The sequence below is a fragment of the Triplophysa rosa genome, linkage group LG11, assembly GCF_024868665.1.
Source record: "Triplophysa rosa linkage group LG11, Trosa_1v2, whole genome shotgun sequence".
Lineage (NCBI taxonomy): Eukaryota > Metazoa > Chordata > Actinopteri > Cypriniformes > Nemacheilidae > Triplophysa > Triplophysa rosa.
In genome coordinates this window covers 23,313,462-23,340,624 of record NC_079900.1, presented here as the reverse complement: position 1 = coordinate 23,340,624, position 27,163 = coordinate 23,313,462, and the positions used below count along the sequence as shown (strand labels likewise).

The 27,163-nt window shown below is 38.8% G+C and overlaps 1 protein-coding gene across 2 annotated transcripts; it reads left to right on the top strand.

The window, feature by feature from the left end:
• Positions 1-989: 989 nt before the first annotated feature.
• On the top strand, positions 990-27,163 carry xylt2 (xylosyltransferase II). 2 transcript variants are annotated; one of them, XM_057346695.1, is made up of 11 exons: positions 990-1,161; positions 19,367-19,883; positions 19,972-20,147; positions 20,888-21,090; positions 21,908-21,988; positions 22,445-22,661; positions 23,055-23,231; positions 23,657-23,913; positions 24,182-24,377; positions 24,454-24,787; positions 24,867-27,163. In XM_057346695.1, exons 1-11 carry the CDS (start codon positions 1,030-1,032, stop codon positions 25,184-25,186), a joined length of 2,610 nt encoding a protein of 869 aa, XP_057202678.1. In that variant the 5' UTR covers positions 990-1,029; the 3' UTR covers positions 25,187-27,163. The 2 variants fall into 2 exon arrangements, with proteins under 2 accessions (XP_057202678.1, XP_057202677.1); XM_057346694.1 differs by having other exon boundaries at positions 24,864-27,163.

Genomic DNA, 27,163 nt, shown 5'->3' with positions numbered 1-27,163 from the left:
TCGTAGTAGGAGGAGGCTGTGTATTAGTAGCCTGGAGGAACAATGTTGTGCATTTGTTTAGATCCTGTCAGAAATGCACAGAGAGAGGGAAAACAAAAAATGTGTTTTTGATCAACGAAATTCCTCAGTGTCAAACGTCCTACTATAGGCTATCCCTCACATAAACATTCCTGTCACATGTACTTGTTGTCTTGGAGACGGACAGAACTTTGCGCTTTTAAAGTGCGCCGCCTATCAGCAGCGTCCCGCAACTGTCCGTCATTCAACAGCCGCAGATTTACATTAGCTTGACGAAATCTCCTAAAACTTATTTCGTTTATAAAAATGTTTTCCTATGGATCAGGGTGTTATTCAAAAAATGTCGGTAAAGCATTACCCCGTGAAATTAAATTACTCCACATTCCTGGAGTTTCTAATGTATTGGAAGGAAGTGCAGACTGATAAATTATGAAAAGTATTAATTTACTAATATTATTAACATAACACGTCTAGTAGGTTTTTTAAAAACATTCTATCATCATTTCGTGACAAATGTATAATAGCAATAACAAAACATATTGTTTATTAGTACTCAGTTATAAGATCATTTCTAATGAAATACAGACGAATGTTTACCATATACAGTTAACATATAAATTCTTCCAAAATGTAATGATTATTTTCTTTAAAACCCATAAAAGAAAACTACCTGTTGGTAAGGATATCTAATGATTGGGATATCACAAACTGTAACAAGTGTAGCAATGCTATGAATTAATATATTTTCCTTTTAAATATTTTTTGTTTATTCTGTAGTATCTTCTGTAATTTATTGATGTTTTCACGCAAGCAAGCAAGCAGTCACTCGGTCACTTTTTTATCTCTGGACGTGGATTCAGATTGCCCCGATTCCTTTGAATCAGAATCACAAGCCTATTTCAAAGGATGTTTACCGGTTCACGGTGCGATTCAGTGAGTCGACTCTCATTGGTGTATCACTCGCGGTTGACGCGACTCGCAGCTAAACGCGATTCGCTGGGATGAGGAAAGATGGTCGCGAGCGCCCGTGTACAGAAGCTTCTCAGACGTTATAAACTCGCAATCGCGGCTGGTTTAACGATATTGCTGATCCAAGGTCTGGTTGTATGGAGTCTGCGGAGTCTGGAAGAGGGGGAGGCGGAGGTAAGCGCTGTTTACTGAGGGCAAGTGTGATTCGCCGTTTGATCTGAGGCTTTACGGTAGCATGCTAAGCTAAGCTAAAGCCGTCAGTCAGTCTCGTTAGGTGGACTGTTATTTTAGTAATATCGTGTGAACTGTTTTAATGAAATAGAATTAAATGTCATCGGAAATGACTTTATTTTAAAAACACAGTTAGTGTTTTTTTATATTCAAATGCTGTGGAGATAATCATTCAGCGGGATTTGTTTTGCCCGGCTTCGGCTTTTAAATGACTTGACTGACTTCGCTCCCCTACTGCTGTACGTTAACCGTAATGTCAAAACTTACCGATCTGTCTACGTATACACAGCATTTTCAGTATTTTTAGAAGCACGTAGTGAGCTGCCTATACAGAAATTTGCCCATTTCTGTTTCCAAACCTAAGTTAGTCAGCTGCATTCGAGACAGCATTTTTTTAACATCGTAGTTCTAGCAGTTTTGGCAGCATAGCTCACAACCTAGTGCGTCCCCTACACAGACAGCATCGTAGACTCAACCTGCTGAGCTGGCAAACAACTGTCCTGGTAGGCAGCTCAACAATCCTGCTTTAAAGGGATACTTCACCCAAAAATGAAAATTCTGTCATCATTTACTCACCTTCGAGTTGTTCCAAATCTGTATACATTTCTTTGTTCTGATGAACACAGAGAGAGATATTTGGAAGAATGCTTATAACCAGACACATTTCCCCCCCCCATTGACTCCCATAGTAGGAAAAATACACTGTAAGTCAAAAGTGCCCCAGAACTGTTTGCTGTCCTACATTCTTCAAAATGTCTTCTTTTGTGTTCAACAGAACAAAAAAAATATATATTTTTTTCCTACTATGGGAGTCAATGGTGGTCAAGATCTGTTTGGTTATAAGCATTCTTCCAAATATCTTTCTCTGTGTTCATCAGAACAAAGACATTTATACAGGTTTGGAACAACTCGAAGGTGAGTAAATGATGACAGAATTTTCATTTTTGGGTGAAGTATCCCTTTAATAAACGTGCCAAAATTTATGTTGTACCCCTGTGCATGCTTATGAATCTCACAGCTGGTGTCTAGGTGTGCAGCCGGGCTAAGTTTTGAGCCATAGTCTTTAACTGAGTCCATTCATTATTTTATAAACCTGGCCCTGTGATGTTCATATATTGAACATTCTGTATCTATAGCCCTTGAGGGCTTTATAGTGATGCTTAGAAAGTCACAACATGTTATTCTGCATTAGACAGGATTTGCTCAACTGTAACTATAAAACAGCATTATTTGTTACTAATGATGTTATCTAGGTTGAGTTCAACCCTGCCAGGGTTAATTCATAAACTATTATTATGGGGCCCTTGATCACTTAACCTCAGGTTACTCCAGAATTAACTATTTGGAGGACTGTTTGGATTAAATCCTAACTGAATAAGTAATAGGTAAATTAATAACTGCCCACTTCTTAAATGAGTAGTTCACTTCAAAATAAATCCACATTGACTTCCCATAGTATTTTTTAATTCCTACTATGGAAAGTCAAGGGGGACTTATTTTGAAGTGAACTACTCTTTTAAGGGCTATATATTAATGTGAATACATTTGGGAAAGGGTTACGAGTTACAACGGGTATCAGGAATGTGCTGTCGTGTCTGGATTCCTGCTCTCAGCATTTAACGGGATCTTGCAGAATTTCACTGTCATCCTGCAGTGAATGATTCCCTGCCTCCTCTATGAATGTAGGAACAGTCTCAAGCAAAACCTTTCTAAAAGTTAACAGTGCAATCTCAATAAATGCAATGTCAAAATTATGCAAATAAGTCCAGATGAGATGATAACAGTGAATCATATGAATGGAACGCTGCTGTTACGACTGTGGGAAAAACAAAGTAAAAAAATAATGTTTTGCAGACTATTATTTTTATTTATTTATTTTTAATTCAAAAGTAAATTAACATGGAAGAATGTAATAATTTTATATTTAGGCGTCAATATAACATTTCATACTTCAATAGAAATTACAGTTTTATTATGTATACAACATGCAACATTTTAATATTCAAAAATCAAATGTTACATATTCATTAAGATTTTAATGAATACTTTTAAAATAATAAAGCCAACTCATCTTTAAATTAAGCTGCAGTCCTTAACTTTGTTGCCATCTTAGTTTGAAAAATAAAATGTCAGTTATTTGCGAAGTTATTTTATTTACGTGGGTTGTGCTTTGGCACTGCTGCTCTGCGCAGATGAATCCGAGCTCTATGCTAAATGACTGACTGCTCACACGGCATCAGAGCACATCTGTAAATCAACGTGACAGTCACATCACGTGACAGTGTCTATACTAGGGCTGGGTATCGATTCTGATGTTCCGATTTGATTCCGATTCACAAGTTCTCGATTCGAGTCGATTCTCGATTCGAGTCAATGATTACCCAGATAGCAAGCAACCATTGAATCAATGTTAAAAAATAGTTGATTTGTCAATGTTAATTGCATTGAATCAATATCACTTTTGCACCTGCAATGTAGACATTGTTTAGAAATTTAAACAAATCACCATTATTGTGATCAGGCAACTCTTTTACCACTTTCAATGTTTACAGTAGTGCTATAATAAGAACACTTATACATTGATCGAGAAAGAGATGTTTTGAAAAGTTTACTTTTAAACATGACCAGTTAAAGAAACCTTAACATTAAAATACAAGAGTTAATATAATGGTGATTTGTTGAAATTTCAACATTTTTTCAACATTAATTGCAGGTGCAAAAGTGATATTGATTCAACGCAATTAACAATGACAAATTAACAATTTTTTAACATAGATATTTCTAAAAAAGTAAATATCACATTACAATGGTGAATTAAAAAATGAAATGAAGAGCCACAAACCTGTATATTAAACTTTATAACACTTGGGTATATTAAAACAGAACAGTTATTTTAAATTTAAGATGCAGTATAACAAACAAAATTTCACAAAAATAGCTGTAAATAGAGGCTGCAATCATGTGAACCGCTGCCTTTTATATGAAGGTGATGTTAAATTCCATGACCCGGATCCCATGTTAATTAAGCAATGAATGAAGGATACTCCCTGTTGTAACATCCATCAGTTGTAAAAAGAAAAGTGACATCTAGTGGATAGTAGTAGCAATAACATTAACGTAAATGAATGTTCAGTGCTTGCGTAAATATGAAAGAAAAAAAATCGATTCACAGCTTTTGAGAATCGATATTGAATTGATCCGTTAAAAAAAACGATTAATCGATTTTTCGATTTTTTTTTTTTTGCCCAGCCCTGGTCTATACCAGATACAATGCTAAACATTAAAAAACATCACTAATATAGAATCAAGTGTAGCGTTTAATATCGCGTTGCGCCTGATGTAGACAAAAACTCTAAATAACATGGAAAATACTGCCTACCTTACGTCCTACAAGTAATATATCTGAAACGTGTCGTCTGAACACATACAATATCTGCCGCTTTCGTTCTGACTACATGAAACTAGGGCTGTCAAAAGATTAATCGCGATTAATCGCATCCAGAATAAAAGTTTGTGTTTACATAATATTTATCTGTTTACTGTGCATAATAATTATGTATTTAATAACACATACACATCCATGCATATATTTAAGAAAAATCTAAATATTAATAAACATTTATATATAATTTCAATTATTGGTAAATATAAATAAATACATGTAAATATTTCCTAAATATGTATACTTGTGTATGTGTTTGTATTTATAAATACAAAATTAATATGCACAGTACATATACATATATTATGTAAACACAAACTTTTATTCTGGATGCGATTAATCGCGATTAATCTTTTGACAGCCCTACATGAAACAAAGACTTTTAAAAAATATTAGAGACTTCGACTGTCTTACCTGTTAATGCAATCCTTTCAGATGTCGGAGCCAACTCTAAAAATCCCTGTCGATATTAGCACGAAGCTGTAACTTTAGCTCTCCTGAGCGCGAGGTTACTTTGTTATTAACAACAAATGATTCCCCAGATGATCGCTTTTAAACATGGCCATCTAGATGATGATTTAAATTCCAAGCGACTGTTATAAGAATGAACAACACAGTGCCACTGCAGTGCCATCCACACACATGTGATAAACTAGCCGGTTCCTCTCCTTTGTGTTTACGGACGTGATGTAAAGACGCAAAGAGGTACTCTCCCAAATTCAACTTTCCTGCATGGGGCGACCCGACAGCGCAAATTATAAGTCATTATTATAAGCTTACCGTTGTGAATCAGGGTAAGATAAGACAAACGTTTTGAACACTGATCTGTCTATGTATTTACTCAGTAATTGATTTCTGATTATTTTTACCCCAAAATTAGCGCTTTAAATAAATCAATTGAAACAAGCAGTTACAAGGTAATAATTAAATTGCATTTTTAAATAAACCTGTCTGCATTTTAAATGTTAAAATACTATTAGAATATTCTCACAGGCCAATAAAAAGACATTCAAGTCATCACATTAGTCAACGTTTTGGTACATTTTCTATCACCAGAAAAATACTTCACAACTTCGTAATATGTCGCCATATTTGCAATCTTGAAGAGCTCCTGAGAAACCCGCTGTGGCATGTTGCACATGTTTGCTTGAATGCTTTCCTGCATTTCCTGTCCTAATTGGTCCTCATGGGAATGTGGCACTCCTCCATGCATCTCTTTCACTTATTCCTGTACTGTAGATGGACATGCTGTTGGGCACCATACTGCAGATTATACGGCCGTAAAATTGTGTCCCACTCATTCAGGAATGCTGCATAGACGGATTAAAAAAAAGTATTTTGTGTCAGTAGCTAGTGTTTATTAGATGTAACCCTCCAAGTGTACAGCCCAGCATGTGTGCCAGTCAGCCACAGGGTCTCCTGAGGGTCTCCTCGTGGCAGTGGTTGTCCTTAGAATCACCAAATTAGAAACTGGAGGTACATTTGTCATCCATCAAAGCAGGGCTGTCACGATAAACCGACGATAAATATTACGTGATTTATGCACAACTTTTGAGTGAAGTACGGGAAAATGCTGCTGCATCGGATAGCCAGAGGGCGCTCTCGTGCAGAAACTCCAAATACGCACTGCAGAAGAAGACCGTAACATGTTCTAGAATCTAGGAAATGCCTATGGACATCTTTTTATCACTGTTACTCAAGCCTCATCAGGTATTTTTATGATAATAAAGTATATTTATAATGATCATGTTTGACAGGTGTTGCTTTTTCAAATGCACATTATAAGCGACTCAAACTCGCACTGCTTTTAGATCGAGCAGCATTTCCTACTGATCCCAGAGCCATGCTTCACGGACAAGCTACGCATTAAAAAATATAGACACATTGCATATCGCAGCCAGCTCGATAACAATAGGATTTAGTGGTATCGCGATAAGAATGTATAGAATTGACGGTTGTTGAACTCTATTTATTGAGTATTGGAATGAATTAAGCAGTATTTAGTTTGCCCCTTTTGGGATGAGACTTCTGGATTATTATTGGTGTGCAGAACAGGTGCCTAGATGGAAGTCTACTGCCTAACTAGTTAAACGTTGAGCTACTTGTGGAGTTTCTGCACTATACAAGAGATGTACGAAATACTCCACAGTCTCAGCACAGCGCATGCCGCTTTGACCTGTCTCGGTCTCGGTGTGATGAAAGAGGCCATTGATTTTGCTGCGTTTGGTCTCGGAGACTGAAGGCACGAACTGATGCAGGTCATGTTATGTCAGCGTGACTCGTGCTACACCCAACAAACTGACAACAACTCCTCAAGCATCTCACCTGTCAGGAGGTCTTTCTCATTTTTATTTTTCTCCTTTAAATGTATAACTGGTGGAAGGTACTGTACTGTGCAGACAGCTGTTGTTTATGTTGCCTTCTCTGCTGGTAAACCTTATGCAATACCCTTATGCTTCAAGGAAGCTCTAAGCTTTCTTGCTTCCTGAACTGAAACCTCATAAAGGATTAAAGAGTAAATATTCCTTGATTTTTAAGGTCCTATTTTGTTTTATGTAGTGTCCAACAACAAGTTTATGTACATACAAGGTGTAAAAAGACTATTATTTTGTTATAATTAGGGATGTAACGATTCACTCAGCTCACGATGCGATGCGAGTCACGATTCTGATCTCACGATGCGATTTATTCACGATTTACTCACGGTTTATTTTTACAAAATGAGTTGAAACAAATTAGAAATGAACAACTTCCCTTGCATTATTTCTTAAATGCTTCACGTATAATAAAATTAGTGTTGTCAAAAGTACCGGTACTTCGGGTCCAAGTCGGTACCTAAAAATAAAAAAGTTGTCGGTACCTAATTTTCACAAGACCCGGTAGTCCCGACGTACCGGGTCAACCGGGTACTGATGCTCTGTCTGACAGGTTGTCAGTCGGAAACTTTTCATAGACGCAACAAGACGTGATGAGCGGATAAGCGCGGCTCCGATCCACAAGAGATGCGCACAGAAATACTTCAGATTAAAGTCATATCACGAAGAAAACGAAAAGAGTTTTGTGGTGAAACGAGGAAGCATCCGGATTTAAGTTAACAAGTTCAAGCGGTAAGTTTCAAATTATGTTCGCGTTTGCATTATGAATGTTGTAGCATGTTAAGTTAAAGGTTAGGTCAAAATAAACATCCCTGTTTGCGTGTTAATTTGTTAGCGCCAATGCTAACCCAGTCAAGTGTCCTTATTAACCATTTAATGCTTTTATAACTGTAATGGAGTAAAATTAATGGGAGGACAGGATGGGGTTTACATTACCTATTTTATTTAGGCCTATCATACTAACTGTATGACTAGCAATGTGTATGTCTTGGATGGATAACTCTATTAGGTTTAAAAAGCCACATTTAAACTAAAGAAAAATATATCTATTGCATTTATTATTTTAATATACAGTTACCTTAATGTAAGTAATCTTGTGTAAATGCAGTATAAAAACTGATGTTTGATTTAATATTGCATTATGCATGTTTGTTCAGTCAGTTGACTTACTGAAGTTTATTCTATTTGTCTTATACAGCAGCAGACTGAGGAGGATGTTCATCAGCATGAAAGACCCCAGTGAGCACACAACCGTTTCAGCAACAATTAACTTATACTTCATGTATACAAAATGGCATTGCTTTCTATACATTTATATTAACAATGAGCTTTATTAATAAAATTGTGTTTCAATTAGCATGTACTGGTGTTTTGCTTTGGTACCGAAATTGGTACCGAGAACCGTGGAATTTTACTGGTATTGGTACCGACTACTGAAATTTTGGTACCGTGACAACACTAAATAAAATAATGTTTTATTTCAAATAACAAAACTAAACTGCAATTTTATAACAAATTAATAATAGAAAAAGTCTCTTTAATATAAACAAACTAATACTGTCTGAGCTTTTCTTGGATTTTTTTGCATTTAAGAAATATCAGCATGTCCACGTTTAGATTTGCAGTGAAAATAGCGGCCCCTGCTGTTCAAAAAATGTATTGCGATTCAGTTCACACCTCAACCGATTTGAATCGTCACTCATTATAACCGATTTTCAACCGGCTCACGGTGAATCGTTACATCCCTAGTTATAATAGGCAGTTGTTATTACCTTACTTCTTGACTGACTCTCATATGATTTGTTCGAGGAATCATCCGTCTAATCCCCTACTTTCTGCTAGCCTACTCTGATGTGATTGGTCAGATAGTCTAGTCTGCTGTGATTGGTCTACCGCGAATGAGGCTCACGAGCTACAGTGTTTGGGGGAGAAGAGTGAAGTTTTCGCGGGCAGTCCTAGCAAAACGTAGGCGGGGACTATATGTAGTGATGCAAATCCGTGGTGTTTCGCGATGATGTGTCTTGGTTATAAAACAGAACTGACAACAGAAACAGAAAATATGTAAATGACAATGGCTTTATTGGGCAATAAGCTGTTTGTAATGTTCAGAGAGTAAAATCAAAACGGCTCTGAAGTTGCAATTTTTGCTGCCTTCACGCACTCGAAATTCCCACTTCAACTCTGAAATAATTAATGGAACGGTGCTATTTTAATGTTAAAAGATACTTGGAATGTTTTAATGCTACTAATTAACATATTCAACATGTTATATATGTGCTAACATTAATGTTACTAAGTACTTTTAATGTTAGTATATCCAGACGTTAATTTCGCGTTTTCGTTGGGAAATATCCCACTTCCGAGGTGTCTTGAACATAGTATTAAAACTATGTGATGAACATGTGTGTAACATCATCAAGCGTCACAGTTTCACAAAACACGAAAACACTTATAATAATTTTGTATAATTATACTGTGTGTGCGTGTGTGTGTTGCAATGCATTATGGGATTTCATTCTCTGGAATAGATTATTTTTGTGATGCCATCATCATATTGCCTAGCCCTCTATGAAAAGCCTTCACGGGAGTGTGCTTACTTAATGCTGCCTACATAGGGAGCATGTTTGATTTTATAACAAAGCAGTTAGTTCAGCCGTCGGTGCTGCATCATCTGGTTCTGGTCTCGGGCTGCTGGTTGTTCAGTGGGCCTATTGTTTACACAATCCATGTGTTTTTATGGCCTGGTAAAGACTGTTGTGCGGCAGCAGGAAGTGGTGGGAATGCTTGTATTATTTCTCCCTCGCTAGTTATATATTTCCAGTACCACAATGGCCACTGTCAGGGTTGTGTTGAGCTGTTTTTGTCCCACCACAGAGCAAGATGCATATTTTTAAGATTCTTCTTTTTCAATTTATTCATCTGTAATCTATCACTTATGAGGCTCTATTTTAGGATCCTGTCAAAGCGCTATTCGCACGGGATTAGTATTACCTGGGGACCTCTAGTCATTTGTAATAATTGCAGAGGTTGTCTGTGATCTTAATCCCGTGCGAATCGGCCATGTCTGTAATTTGTAAAGTAAAAATTCCCCCGCAAATTACCTACCATATTTTGACGAACACTGAGGTCCTGTGATAATATTAGTCCCGTGCGAATCAGCATCTCTGTGATTTGTCGGGCTCATTATTCATTTTTCAAGGTTTTATCCACCGGTTGCAAATAATGGAGGCTGTGTTGAAGTGTTTTGATATCATTTCGGGTGCTGGGTCATATCCATACTAGGGATGTGCGAGACTGATCGACTAGTCATTTAAACGGTAAGCTCCTACTAGTCGACATTGAAAACAACAGTCGATTACGCGAAAAAATTACACAAAATGTTATAATTTAAATGACTTCCATTTTAATGTTTCGCTTAAAAAACGTTTAAATCACTTACTAGTCTTTAAAAGTGTATCAGGAACGAAATGTTTTAATTTTAGGTCAGATCTAGCATGCGTTTCCATCATGCCAATTGCAGCACGCTCAGAAATGACCCCTTGAAAGACGAGTTGTTGGGCTGTTTTGAAGGAAACGGGTAGGTTTTACGCAAACTATGTCATATCAAAGTGGCAAAACAATAATTTCACTGAGCCATGCGTAGGCATGGGCGATATTATATCGTTTGCGATATACCGGTAGAAATTCCCCACACGATAGGAATTAGTCTTCCCGCGATATAAACGATAAATTCTAGTTGATGACGTATTTCTTTGTGAGACCCATTCACAGCTCATATGTGAAGTGAAAACGGGTATAGCGGAGGGCGGACGTGAAGCTGAGAAAGAGATTGCACTAAAGCTCTAAATCTCGTTTAGGTTGGCACTGTAGATGCATCCGAGTTAATGTTTAGTTTCACTTTCGTTTTATTTCATTCGTTTGTTAATAATTCGTTGATAGTCATAATGCGTTACACCACAACATTTAGTTTGGCTAAAAGTATTTATTTAAACATTCGTTAGATGTTATGCGCGCGTGCGCAAATAGTTTAGTATGATTTCTTGCCTGTTATATACATGATGAACGGAGCGTCTCGTACGCAGCTCGCGCCCACATGTGCTTTCATAGCGACACAGCACTGCTGCCTGTTCACATACAGTACAAATGCGAGTTTGTATACGTTATTTTAAATACGTTTATGAGCGTATAAAAGCATGGATTATTTAATTAGATTTCTTTTATCCGCAATTTTTCTGTTCTCTTTCTGTAGCGCGAGTCATAGACAGATTCAGTGTATGTTGCTGTGAGAAGAGAAGGTTCACACAGTTCAAGAGAGAGTGATTGACAGCATGATGCGATCGATCGTTTCCACCCAACAATAGAATATATACAGTTTTAGGTATGACATTATGTGTTTATTGAGCTTTAGTTCATTTAACTTTTCTTTACTACAACCTTTTGAAGTCGAATCTCACTATTACATTTTATATTTACAAAAATACTGTAGGTATATTTTAGGAGCTGTTTGATTTGGGGTAAGTTTTACTTTTTGATAATATTTGTTTTTCTGAGGGTCTAGACTACATGCAGCTACTATCACTTGACGCAAAAAACAGCGGTGGATGACGTTATGAATATATCGTCATTTTTATCGTTATCGCAAGAAATACCAGGAATTATCGTGATAGAATTTTAGGGCCATATCGCCCATCCTAGCCATGCGTAACCATACTGTATCGTGTTCTTTTTGGCGCGATGGGAAAATGCGGACGGAAGCGTGGAATGCAGGCATAAAACGAAAAAGAAGATAATGATCTAAAGCTACAATACAGTTATGTTAACATTACTTATAATAATTATCAATATGTTCATATTTAAAATGCATGAAAGACAGATTTACGTTATTTGATGGCAGAATGAGCTGTAAATGCGGTGAATGCATCTTGAGCACACTCAATAAAACTGAGATGAGAATGTCTCAGCTTCTAGATTCACAGAACTTTGAAATTTCTTTGATTATAATGTTTATCACAAAAAAGCACTTGAATAAACATGATCGCTTAGCACTGTTATCTGTGTGCCCTGCAGAGTTTGCGCAGATTCCTCAGACGGAGTTATTGTTCACAAACATTGAGCCGACTTTCATCCGAGCATAATGCTTGCATTTCCTCAACAAGAACATGTAAAATAATATTAACATCATAATCACATCGGACTCGAGTGTATATGTACAGGTGCTGGTCATATAATTAGAATATCATCAAAAAGTTGATTTATTTCACTAATTCCATTCAAAAAGTGAAACTTGTATATTATATTCATTCATTACACACAGACTGATATATTTCAAATGTTTATTTCTTTTAATTTGATGATTATAACTGACAACTAATGAAAATCCCAAATTCAGTATCTCAGAAAATTAGAATATTACTTAAGACCAATACAAAGAAAGGATTTTTAGAAATCTTGGCCAACTGAAAAGTATGAACATGAAAAGTATGAGCATGTACAGCACTCAATACTTAGTTGGGGCTCCTTTTGCCTGAATTACTGCAGCAATGCGGCGTGGCATGGAGTCGATCAGTCTGTGGCACTGCTCTATGGAGGACTAAACCTGCAAAAATTATAAATAAATAAATGTATAAATAAATAAATATATAAACGAATAAATGTAAAATATGAAAATAAATAAAGGAATGAATGGTTTGATAAAACAAAATAATTCGTTTTAGCTAATATTGATCTTAGCTTTAACTTTTCTTTTCATTTTTTAAATTGATTTATTATTTTTTGTGTCCATTTTTTATTATTATTTTTTATTCTTAGATTATTTTATTTATCATTTCCTTTTATTTTTACATTTATTTATTTATACGTTTATTTATTTTTATATTTATTTATTATCGCATGTATTTATTTCCACTTTTATTTATTTATTCTTGAATTTATTCTTACTTTTCTGTGTCTTGTATGATAATTAGATGGGTTGGTCTTGCCTACTATTGGTTCATCGTAGATTGAAGCGTTTGATCGATTACTCTTGACTTGTTTTGGACTAACGTCACGTCACTCACTGATCGTTTGCTTCGTGTATAACGTTAAGTAACTATGGCGGGCGCACAATTAGCTAGAGAGTTACAGCATTTAGCCAATGAAGTTGATAACCATGCATCAAATGACTGTGTGTCATTTAGATTAGGTGCACTTATTGATGTTTTATTACAGATTGACGGCGAGATAAATGACAAAGTTCTTCAAAATCTGTGCGAGTCAGGGGGTGCTAAGGTGGTGACCAAGTTCCGGTTACAGGTCCTCTGCCAAAGAGGTGCATGAACGACCTCAGCAGATTCGTCGATTCTGAAAGCACAAGACGACTTGATATTAAGATGTCTAATAAACACAGACTTTCTTGTTACATGATTTTGACATTCTTGTTAAGATTGCAAATTATTGGTATGATCGCCCGTAACGGCTGAAGCGAGGTGAAAAAAATAAATAAAGCGATTTGACACAGGATTCGTACCCATGCAATAAAGCGAGGCAGCGTGTCACTACGGTAACAATCACACTAAGCTATTTCGCGAGGCTAGCTGCTGCGGATCTTTGCAATAATATCAAGATGTCACACAACAATATGCAGCTGGATGAATCAAGGGAATATGCCGTCTTAACTTGTGACCTCTGTGTTATTTATCTCTTATGAAATGTAGTTTACGAGTACCGTTTAGTAACCACGTCGTTTTAGAAGGAATGGTTTCCATTTGATGGCCCCTGTAGTGAAAGAAGGATGCTCATTACTACCGTGTTAACTTGTGACTTAAGTTCACTATGTCTCAATTCATTTACATTGTTACATCATGTTACATTAAATCTTTATGCTTTTTCTAACCGAAAGGCTGCTTATAACTATCACTTTGACAAAGCGTTAGCTTGCGACTTCGGTTTACAAGCTCATCTGTGTAGTTAAAACTTATTACATTTTGTGCTTTATGATTTTCACCAGTTGAACTGTAACACCACCATAGCACCCTCTGACTCGCACAGACTTTGAATGTGCTGCAAAGAGGCTAACAACTGAGGAAGAACTTTATCATTTATCTCGCCGTCAATCTGTAATAAATCATCAATAAATGCATCTAATCTGAATGACACATAGTCATTTGATGCATGGTTATCGACTTCATTGGCTAAATGCAGTAACTCTCTAGCTAATTGTGCACCCGCCATAGTTAACGTTATACACGAAGCAAACGATCAGTGAGTGACGTGACGTTAGTCCAAAACAAATCAAGAGTAATCGATCAAACGCTTCAATCTACGCTGAACCAATAGTAGGCAAGACCAACCCATCTAATTATCATACAAGACACAGAAAAGTAAGAATAAATTCAAGAATAAATAAAAAAAAGTGGAAATAAATACATGCGATAATAAATAAATATAAAAATAAATAAACTTATAAATAAATGTAAAAATAAAAGGTAATGATAAATAAAATAATCTAAAAATAAAAAATAATAATAATTAAAAATAATTAAAAAATGGACACAAAAAATAATAAATCAATTTAAAAAATGAAAAGAAAAGTTAAAGCTAAGATCAATAATAGCTAAAACGAATTATTTTCTTTTATCAAACCATTCATTCCTTTATTTATTTTCATATTATTACATTTATTCGTTTACATATTTATTTATTTATACATTTATTTATTTATAATTTTTGCAGGTTTAGTCCTCCATACTGCTCAGGTGTTATGAGAGCCCAGGTTGCTCTGATAGTGGCCTTCAGCTCTTCTGCATTGTTGGGTCTGGCATATCGCATCTTCCTCTTCACAATACCCCATAGATTTTCTATGGGGTTAAGGTCAGGCGGGTTTGCTGGTATACGGCTGCGTTGACCTTGGACCTCAGAAAACACAGTGGACCAACACCAGAAGATGACATGGCATCTGTATGTTCTATAAATTAGCTAATTTGGGCAGTATGCTTTATTAGCGGATTTTTCATTCGCTCTGCGCGAGATCAAATGTGTTCTGTACTTTTTGTCCATTGCTTTCTATTCGCTTTTTGTTTACACACGTTGCTCTTTATAAATAATAAAAACATTATATAATGTAGGCTATCTTGTTGATATGCTATAGGCCTACCCTAATTATAACTTGTAGGCTACTTACAGTATATTGCGACATAATTAAAAAAGCAATATTTTTTCAATCAACATCATTTAAATAAACGAATAATGAAACATTCGTTTTTAAGCTTTAATTAATTGTTGTTAAATATTTTAAGTTTCATGACTTCAGTGTAATAGACGCACTTTTACTAAAATTTTATATAAAAGTTCAATTAAATTATAGTAATCAAATTAGAGTCTGAAAAAACAGACTTACTGTAAAGGAGAAAATAAAATGGATTTTGTATAGGCAACATATTTTAAACCCAGGCACAGACCAGCGAAAGCAAACAAATGCTCATCGCATCACTTCTTGCAGCCGCTAAAACGATCCAGTAAGAGTTGGCTCATCAAATGCAGAAATATTAATGATCATAACGTAAGGAAAGTGGAACACATATGCCTGTTTTAGCTACATTAAATATTGGATATGAACCGTTTGATTAATAGCCTACATTCTTTAGTCTTTAAAATGTATTACATAGGCCCCACGCAAAGTTTTTGGATTACAAAACGGTTACAAAACTTTCGTTTAAACGACTGTCAAATTAGTCATAGAGCACATCCCTAATCCATACCTGCCAACACTGTCGTTTTGGCCGGGAGTCTCTCGTTTTGTTATTTCTCATGGAAACTCTCGTAACATGTGAGACACGCGATCGCGGTGATCTGTCCGGTTCGCAATCACAGGTCTCAAATGCTGACAGGTACGGTCATATATCATTATACACCATACAACTATAGGCTATACATACTATACGCCAGGAGTCGTCAACTAAAATTGCTTGAGGTCCAGTAAACAAACCCTACTTGCCAGTCGAGGTCCGGACAATTAAATACCTAAAATCATGAATTGATGGTTTTTGGCAGACCAAATAAATAAACATGTCTTTTCATATCTATGCAACGGCATAACAATGTCTGACAACAATATAATTAAGGAAAATGTGCAAAATGCCATAATCTCTAAACCTGCATTGAACATACATTCATTTCAACATGATCAACTTTAAAAGAAAACTAAAGTGTTGTTTTCTGCTGAACTGAGATGAACAAATAGCAACATCAAGTTGCGACTGATCATCATCTGATAACATTTCAGCTCTTCTTGTGGCTGTTGCAGCTGAAAGGAGGGTTTGTTTAATATTTTCTTTTAGTTCATGTCTTTATTTTCCTTCTAAAAGTGTTTCACACGCATGCTCCATTCACTCTTTTACTATTTTCCCATCAGTAAAGGGCTTGTTATGTTTTCCTAAGATCCACTGTATTCTTAGCCGAACATTCGCTCGTTGTTGGGTGGTAAGTGAGTGAGGGAGGACCCATGTAGATCGCTACTACTGGGCTTTGAGCTAATATATTTTCCGTGTCCTTACCTCGGACTGCTGCTTGTAAGTTTCTTCAAAGTGTCTCTGTCTAATTTCATAATGCCGTTTAAAGTTTCCACTTTTGACAACCGCGACAGACTCCAAGCAAATGAGACAAACCGGTCTCGTGCATCTCGATGCAGGAAGAATAAATGCAAATCTCTCGACCCATTCATCTCGGAAAACATGGTTTTCAGCGTCAACTTTTCTAACTTTTGAAAAGGACATTGTTTTTCAGTCACTGACAGTTACATCTGTCTGCGCGCTGTGCAGCGAGTCTGTCCCGGCTCTCTTCTCTCGTCGAGACGTCGACGTCTGAACGTAGCAACAGTGCGCATATGTTAACTGTCCGTGGCGCCGTAGGACCCAAACTGCTACTGAGCGGACCTTGATGTGCCTGGTATAAATTTGATTGCATTATAAAATAATGTTAGGCGTTCATTTATTTATTATGTCAAAAGGCTTTGAGGTCCGGACGGATGCATCTCGCGGTCCGCATCCGGACCGGAGTCCGCTAGTTGGTGACCCCTGCTATACGCAAATGCAAAGCCTTGCCATTATATCCTGAAAATAAGTCCGTAAATTTGAGTAAAATCACAGGCGTGCGAATGCGCCACATGAAATACAGATGTGGGGAGGTAATTTCTAAATCACACGAGGTCCCCAGATAATACTAATCCCGTGCGAATAGGGCTTTAGAGGGCAGAAAAGGAACATGTTAGGTTTTGGATCACATCCATTGGTTGTTAGAGAGTCAGCCCAGTGTTCACTGCAGTGGTGTGAAACGGTCATTTAACTGCCTCTACCGCTTTAAAAACATTTACCGATCTGACCCTTGAACAAAGCAGGTGTCAAGCATATTTTACTTTTGAGACTGAGAGGGCTTCATTAGCAAAAATATGTACAATCCATCAATGACTGGACTCCGGAACTCTCCTGTAATAGAAGTCTCTTTATTTGGCTTCAAGCAGCCTCAGTACTGGGATAGATGCCCAGGTCCAAACTGAAATCGAATTCAGGCACTCAGACTGTATTGGGGCTGTTGGTGAATGCTGCCCTTGCCTGTTCTGATCTTATTTCCACATTGTTATCAATTGAAACACCCTCTCACTGAACGTTGCATCAAGGTGTGCAGCTATGCTATCAGAAATATCCTGGATGAAGTCATGTGATATGTGTGAAACTGGTAATGTTATATCATGGCATGATTTTGTAGAGCTATGTTGAGTGTTTTTTTGAAATAGACTTCTCTTTAATTCTATTGGTTGAGCTGCCAGCATGTGATCTGTGTCATGTATGTTTTTTTCAGTTTTGTGCTTTTACTGTTTTTACCGCATTACAAATAGAGCTGTTCCAATACCGATACTAGTATCGGAAATGCCACCGATACCACAAACAATTCTGGAATTGGCATCGGCGAGTACTTGAATCCATGTACCGATCCGATACCATTTTCTTAAACGAGACCTAGTTATGCCTGCTAGCTTTGCTTAACGCTTAATGGTTAATTCTTCACTGCTCAGAATGCAAACACAGAAAGTTGTGCTGTAGAGCAACGAAGAAAAAAGGAAAACATGCTAGCATATGCAGAGGGCTGCTTCTGTCGCTCACTGAATGGAAAAGACGCAGAGAGAAATTTTACACTTAAAGTTAAGGTTTATCCAAAATGACGCTAGTCGCTATCACTCTCTGAAGGAAAAAAGTCTGTAAAAACCGCACCACTGTGCGCGCCTATGTGTGTGAGCACGTGACGCGGGGTCTGATTAAGTGACAGATGCATTGCAGAATCATATCTAGAAACAACGCCTCAAACAACGTTATTGTTGTGTTATTATGAAGTGTTAAAAGATTTTCAGTTTGTTTTGAAACTATGGCGAAACAAATTAGACGGTGGTGAGCCGTCATAGTCTAATACCTTGTTTATACACGTGCCTCGCTCCGCACCGCGAGACTCCACTGATCCCGCGTGGGTTTTCCTGAATGGGCGAGGCGTTTATGAGTAATGAATGGGAAACATGCGCCCTTTCCTCCGGTCACTTACGATCACGTTCTGATGAAAGGAAATGATTAAGGGGAATTACAAATTGCCCTCATTGTAACCTGTCAAAATGACGGATGGCCTTCAGATTTTCCATCACTGGTAAAAAAAAAATTCGGTTAACGTGACCTCTGCATATGTCTGTAAGATAATAAACTAGTATTTGTACATGTTTTATTAAGGGTCAAGTCTGAAGCACACCATAAAATAATTATATCAATTCATATAGAACTATTAGTATATTCATATACCCAGATATCGGCCGATGCCCTGAGCCCAGGTATCAGAATCGGGGATAGAAAAAGACTATCGGAACATCTCTAATTACAAATATATTGTAAATGTGTGTTTATCTCTTGTTTTGACTGGCGTAATGCACACATATTTCATTTTTTAAGCTGTAAAAAATGAAATTGTCAATTTTAAGGACAGGTTTTGTCATTCTCTCTGTTAAACCCCTGTGGGGAGGCCATTTGTGCTTTAAGATTATGGCTGTACGTTTGTTTCTATATTTGTTTTTCTCTTAAACCTCCCTCTGCGATTCCCATTTTTCATCACGAGTCACTGTGTCCTCCATATTCCCGGCACTAAACTAGGTGACTCCGCTAAAAATATCTCCGACAGGAGCTGAGCAAACAACAAAAATGAGAAACAAAGCAAACACAAGCCTCTGGGCTCCCCACAACGTCATTGAGTTGTGTTATCAAATCATGATGCTTTGGAGGAATTTGGTATGAGACGTCGAACTTATCTTATTTTGTTTGTCTCTCAGCGGAAACACAGGCGCTCCAAGTTGCCTGACCACAATGGACTGGACCAGAAGATGGACCCTGCAGTCTTCGACAGGCAAAACGCCCTGTCCGGGGCCAACCACGGTCCAAGGACGGCGAGCCTGCATCGGCCCGCCGTGACCAGCATCATCAGGAGGGGGTCTAGACGAAAGAACAAGTCCTCTTTGAAAGACAAAATTGTCAACAGGCCAGACGATGGAGTTGAAAAAGTGGCCCACTACGATCCCTCCAGCAGCCGTAACTTCAGTGAGACGCGGGCGGGAGAAATGGCCAAAATCCACCTGGTGGCGCCAGGAGAAGCGGGCAGCGTTGAGGGGGCTCCTCAAGTTCCAAGTAGTGACTTTGTACCCAAATGTGAGATCTCTGGCAAAGACGCCCTGTCCGCCCTCCACCGTGCGGTTTCGCGGCACTGCAGACAAGAGATCGCCAACATCGTATGCCAGCACCAAGCGGGACAGCTGATGCCACAGTTTTTGCCTCAGTTTTGTCCACAACATGGTAAAGTGTAATGTTTGTTTATTTATCAAGTCTTTTAAATTCTGATGTGTTTTATAACTACATTGTCATTTGTCTGTCTTGTCTTTAGTAATCTCCAGTGCTGTCCAACATGTGGATTTCACAGACACAGACATCTCAAAGGTGGAGAACCCGGTCAGGGTCGTTTTTGTGCTAGTGGTTCATGGGCGAGCAGTGCGACAGCTGAAACGTCTACTCAAAGCCATCTACCACAAAAACCACTTTTACTACATCCACGTAGACATGGTAAGTTAAAGCCCGTCAGATTTTTTGGTGTTATCGTAATAGCACTTACCACAAAAAGAGTCACTGAACAAGTTGAACTAGCATCAAATGGACCTCTGGTCCTCATCCTGTTTCAGAATGGCTTTCTCACACCCTGACACGATTTAGCACATCTGCTTTTCTCTCATCTGAGTTCAGTTTCATTTTTAGTTATTTCACGTTCCTGTTCTAGCATTCTGAAAGGAAACTCCTCGGAGCGAAACTAAATCCTGTCCCAGCAGCCGAGGAAAGTGTTATGACAGCTAGAGGAGCTTCAGAACCACAGCGACTGCTCTATTGCAATAACATGAATATTATAGTTCTGTCATGATGTACTCAGCCTCATAACAATGTTGCTGTTTTTACACAATCACAGTTCGCGGCGACCTTGTCGAGCTCCAAATAAGTCAAAAAGCACTGTGTCATTCATATGTCTCATATGTGTATTCCAAATCTCATAACTCAAGAAGTTTTTCAGACTTGAAACGAAGTGCTGCAGTACTGTTAGAAACTGTTTTTATAATGGTATGTTTTTAGAGCTTGACTGGCACGGCCATTATAACTGTTGTTTCTAATAGAACGATGAGACTATTTAAGCAGCCACATGCAGCTAAATAAGTCATGCAAAGCGTAATGGCATAAACGTCCTTTTGGATAAACTGCTATGTATATCAAGGTGAATATTAGAAGTTAATAAAGTTATATTATATTTTCTCCCGCAGCGGTCAAACTACATGCATCGTGAGGTGTTGCGCATGGCTGAGCTCTACCCCAATGTAAGAGCCATGCCCTGGCGCATGGTCACCATCTGGGGCGGGGCCAGTCTACTGAAGGCGTATTTGCGCAGCATGCAAGATCTTCTGTCCATGCTGGACTGGAAATGGGATTTCTTCATCAATCTCAGTGCCACTGACTTCCCCACCAGGTCAGCCGAGCAATATCTTGTATAGTTATGTACAACAAAAGTTCATGTTTTCAACGTTAATGTGTTTGTAGTTTAGTCTGCAGTTATTTATTATTTGTTTAGTTATGCAGATAAATTCATAATATGGCGGAAGAGTGAAAACATGGGTACACATCATTAAACATCATTACATGAGAAGTTGAGGATGCACCAAAAGTTTTTTTTTGTTGCCGGAACCATTTTTAACAAACAACTTTTTCCAGTATTTGTCACTTGCTCGTTAATTTGAGCTCTTGGCATTAAATTATGCAAATCCATTGAGGTTGTCACGTTTTTCCGGACACGTCTATATTTTGCACAGATTTTTTTTGTTTTGACAAAATATTTGATTATGCAACTGAGACCATTAATAAACTATCCGGCTTTTCCTGCTATTACTGATGTGCCAATGGTTATAAATTGATTAAAAAAAACGATTCATTTCTGCAACCGATACATTGGTTAATCTCTCTTAGATATCCTCATATTAAACTAGAGAAGACTTTATAACTGAGAGCAAGAAAGCCTTCCTCTTTCTCTGCAGTCTGGTCCGGGTGGATTTCCGTAACGCATCAGAGCTTTACAAGTTTATCCCTGCAGCTGTCTGAGCTTTTCCTTCTTTTAAAGCAAGCTAAAACAGGCAAATCGCTGCATAGGGCCCGATGCACACGCAGACGTTAATGTCAACCAAATCCTGTCAGCAGCACTTAATTCCTGCCAAAAGACGTCTTCGTATTTATGACATAATCCCTGTTTTTATCTTTCGTTTTCCTCCTCCTGCTCTATCGGTGTAAAACAGGACCAATGATGAGCTTGTAGCATTTCTCTCCCAGAACCGCAACAAGAACTTCCTTAAGTCTCACGGCAGAGAAAACGCAAGGTAGGCCTTTGAATGTTTTCACAGTAAAAGAAACATTACCTTTTAAGAACTTTAATAACAGATTGGACAGAAATAATGATCTAATCTTTTACTAAGACTTTAGGAATGTCCAGTGGTGTAACTAAAATACCCAATAAAAAATTGTATTGTTGTTTTCAAACATGACACATGATGAAGGTCTGCAGCAGTGTTGTCTATGATGTAATTTCCCATTTTGACAACATGACTTCCTGCATGTCTCCACTCTCCAGTGTTTCTCAACCCTGCATAGAAACCCAACAACAGTACACATTTTAAGTGTCTTCTTCACCTGAAACATTCATTATTCTGTTAAAGACATCACAGTTGAAGTGTTTTGCAAACGATTTGCTTTTCCATCTAATGCCCTACAATAATGTCTATTGTGGACCAGTAGTGATTTATTTTATAGTGATTTTGGTATCTTCTCTCATGTAGGTTTATTAAGAAGCAGGGTTTGGACCGGCTATTCCACGAATGTGACAACCATATGTGGCGTCTGGGCGAGCGCACCATCCCTGAGGGGCTGGAGGTGTCCGGAGGCTCAGACTGGTTCGCCCTCACGCGGAAGTTTGTGGAGTATGTGGTGAACTCTCAGGACGAGCTGGTGACGGGACTCAAGCAGTTTTACACCTATGCCCTTCTGCCCGCTGAGGTACTGCCTGATCCTCAAATCACATTCCCAAAAACAGTTCTGCTGACAGGGGATATTTTGTGGAAACAGAATTTTACCTGTTGTTGTCAAAAGAAGTCATTTGATGCATTCTGATATTCCCAGGGGAATCTCATGAAACATGCCCGGATCACGTTTTATGACAGAATCTAAAGAAAGAAAGAATAAGAGCAGTTTGCATGAAGAATATATGGTTTTAAAGCTACGTTCTATAAGGTTATGTAAAACAAAAATAATTTCCCACAGGTACAATGGCAAAAGTATCATGTTTAACACTAAGGAAATTGTCTCCGTTTATGTGTCACTATCTTTCCCATGTTTGTTTTATTGGCACAGCAGTAGGTCTAAGGTTGTTATTTTTTTTCTGTTTCTCAGTCTTTCTTTCACTCCGTGCTGGGAAACAGCCACATGTGTGAGACTTTGGTGGACAACAACCTGCGTGTGACCAACTGGAACAGGAAGCTGGGCTGTAAGTGTCAGTATAAGCACATAGTGGACTGGTGCGGCTGTTCACCCAATGACTTCAAACCTGCAGACCTCATCAGAATACAGGTGAGCGCTTATTTCCAGCCGACAGGCACAGAGTCAGTTTTGAAGAACTCGTGTTGTATCACGTGAAGATGTGCGATCGGTGGATGTGTGACCAATAGATGGAGGAAATGCTGAAATGAACAACATTGCACAATCTTTGTCTTTTTTCTTGTCTGTGTACAAACAAGTTCACGAGACAACGTTAAGACACTGTTTTCTGCTATGTTGATTCTTTTATTCTTTAAATCAATGTTGTTTTATGTAGTTCATCCCAGGTTTGTTGTTGCAGTTTTGCCTTTACTCTCTCATGACAAGAAAAAGCTATTAATGTAAAAATGTCATTTAGTCAAATCAAAGAATTCCATGCTGCTCTTGAATGTTGTTGTCTGTGCTGTTAGCCTCATTTAGTGTTTATAGAGACTGATCCCTGCCATCTCCCTCAACAGCAGCTGACGCGGCCCACGTTCTTTGCCCGCAAGTTTGAATCCACTGTGAATCAGGAAGCCATTGAAATCTTGGACACGCATCTGTATGGGCAGTACCCACCGGGCACTTTGGCACTAAAGGCGTACTGGGAGAGTCTGTTTGAACAGGCCGATGGGGTTTCATCACTCAATGATGTGGCCCTCACTGCGTACTCCTCCTTCTTTAGACTGGGCCTCCGTAGACAAGAGAGCACTCAAAGCACTACTGACACCTGCAGGTCACTACCCATCTCTCCGTCCGTCCTTCTGTCTGTCTGTCTATGGTTACTATCTCTCTGTCTAGCCTGCTGTCCTTCTGTCTGCTGCAATATCCGTCCATCTGTCTCTCTCCTACTGTCCAGATGTGTTTTTTCTGCCATCTATTTGTCTGTCCCTCTATCTGTCTCTTAATCTGTTTCTCTGTCCTTTTTTTCCGCGTGTTTTCTTTTCTGAAGAAATAAGACACAATTTCATAAGAACTCTTCCATATTTTTTTTGCCCCCTCAGGTTTGAGCCCATTGGCTACCCCATCTCGGTGCACTTGTATTTTTATGACGAGCGTTTCCAAGGTTACCTGGTTAGGCAGGAGGTGCAGAATGTGGTGAGCAGGTCACGGGAGACGCTGGAGGTATGGGCTGTTCCCCAGGCAACACTGCAGCTGGAACACAACCTTCATGAGTTTGAGCGACTCAAACAGCTCGAGGTGAGAGACTGAGATAAGATGGAATAATATAATAGGAAAACGAGATCAAAGTTCATGGTTGTTGGTTGTTGTTTAGGTGGGAACCGAGTGGGACCCAAAGGAGCGAATCTTCCGTAACTTTGGCAGCGTGATGGGACCTCTGGACGAGCCGGTGGCAGTACAGAAGTGGGCTCGTGGACCCAACCTTACAGCTACCATAGTGTGGATCGACCCAGCACACATTGTGGCGGCTTCCTATGACATCAGCATAGACGTAGAAGCAGAGTTCACGCAGTACAAGCCGCCTCTTCAGCGCCCCCTCAGGCCTGGAGTGTGGACCGTACGTGTACTGCGTCAGTGGGAACGTGTTGCGGAAGCTCGCTTTCTGGTCATGCCACTGGCCTTCAAGGGACGTGAGCCCCTCCGCGCAGGTGAGACGTCGAGTGGACTTGGATTCCAATCTCAATTTTTTTGCAAATAAACATTCACATGCTATTTTCTTTTCAGAAGACCACGGCTGGATTCACGCGGGTCCTCCGGGTAACGTGTACCTGGAGCAAAGCTTCCAGCAGCTCTCTCGCGTCTTGAAGCTGCCCCCCAGCGAGCCCGCCTTGCAGGAGGCGCAGAAGCAAGCCGCCCTGGTTGGGAAGCCGCTGGAGGCCTGGGTGGACAGCTCTGTGGGAGCCTTCTGGGTCAGCGGAGACATATGCTCTGAGAAAACCTCGTCCTGTCCCACCATAGGACTCTGCACCAAGACCTCCTGGAGCTCGCTGTCCCCCGACCCCAAATCTGAACTGGGAGCGGTCAAAAGCGGTGGGCGTATTAGGTAGCCCCCAGACCTTGAACACCCGGGGAAGACTGGTGGAGGACAGTCTGCGAGATGTTTACCGGTGGAGGTCTTCGGGACCACCGCATTACTAGTCAAGGCACCTTCTGTCGAGGGTTGAGAAAATTTTGCACAAGAAGACTGCCAGATGTTGTACGAGTCTCGTTTTTCTAAATCAATGTTGTTACAGATTGTTGTTACAAGGAGTCTTATTAGCACAGAGGTTAAGGAGAGGGTTTGTAAAGACCCGAATCTCAACAATTTTACACGTTTGTTCTTTGTTACGATAACAGTGCACATTTTTCTCTGTGTAACTGGCCCAAACTGAAGCTATTTGAGGTCAGTTGCTGGAGTTCTCCGGCTGTATCGCTGTGCTTGTTTTGAAGCATTGATATCAAAACTTCAGAAGCAGATGAAGTGCACTTTACTGTAAAGCAAGCTCACTTCTTATTGGCTGAATTTCAGAAGAGAAGGCGGGGATTGTGGAATCATGGATTTCAGCCAACGGACCGATCACTTGCGTCTTCAGATGCTGCTCAGAGATGCAAAATTGCATGGAATCGATACAGAAGTTAACTAATGACAACCGGGGCCGTCCAACACCTTTTTCAAGTCTGACTTAGTCATGCTGTGACTGTACGCAGAGATGCCGATGTAAGAGGACAAGGATTTTCTTATTTAAGACTGCCTGAACTCACCCTGCTGAATATCAGTCGGATCTATCTGTCATCCATACATCATCATTGGCGTTTATAGTATTCCACACTAAACTCTGGTCTTCCGTCACGTTTTGTTCTCAGCTCGGAGCAGTTTTTTGCTCTGTATCTCGTGTTACTAATTCGATCATTCCACTAGCTGCTGTTCTGAGATCTGTGTTAAGGGAAAGTTCACCATACAAGAGAAACTCTGTCATTTACTCGACCTCATGTCACATGTGACTTTTCTTCGGTGGTACGAAGAATGTTTTTGAAGGATGTTCTCGCTGCTCTTTACTTTATGTTACCGATGTTATTGAATAGATGTGGTAAGGAAGGTCCGTGAAACGTGTACGCTTTATTCTAAGCCTTTTGAAGCTGAATGAGATTTGTTTGAGAAACAGATCAAGGTTAAGTGATCAAAACCATAAATATCTGCAATTCTTATTTGCCAGTGACATCAAAACTGCGTGAAACATTCACGTATATATTTTGAGTATACGCGAGCGTGGATATGATTTAAGAGATTTTAAATGAATAATTGCTTTTTTAAATGGTATATCAAACTGTTCCTCTTACTTAATGTGTATAGCTTCAGAACATGAAGTCATGTGGACTGCTTAAACGGTGCTTTTGTACATACATTTTGTACATGTACTTACATACATAAGTAAGTGAAGTAAATTGGGGCAGAATTGTACTTTTTTGGGTGAACTGTTTCTTAAACAAAATGAAAAAAAAAACACATGATTTGGATTATAATGTCCGTCTCGATTTCATTGTGTCATAGCTGGATGTCACTTTTTAACCACTTACATTTTATGTTTGTTTCTGTGTTGTATGTGCGTTTTTATTTCATGACTTCATTTAAAAACACTTTACAGACAACGTCTTACAAGAAAATGTATCGTCTAGTGTGACGCGTTCCGTTTCTGTTACAGTAGATTAAAAGTAGCCCATAATTTGTCAGGGCTGTTTCAGGTTGATTTACTGCTCATAAAGTACTTTGTTTTAGGTTGAAAGCGTCCTTTTTCTTCTCATATACATGCTTCAGCGAAGCTGTCGTGGTAGGAAAGAAAAAAATGAAACGAGGGTGTAAAAAATGAATGAATGATATTTTTCTATTCGAAGTCATATTGTCAGACTGTAAAGTGAGACTTTGAGAATGCTGCTTCATCTTCTGTTTTATGCCTTGTTGTCCGTCTCACCAGGTCACATGGGTGTGGGTCACACTGAACCAGAGGCTTGTTTTTTAGGGCTGATGGGCAGCGACAGATTTCAATAAA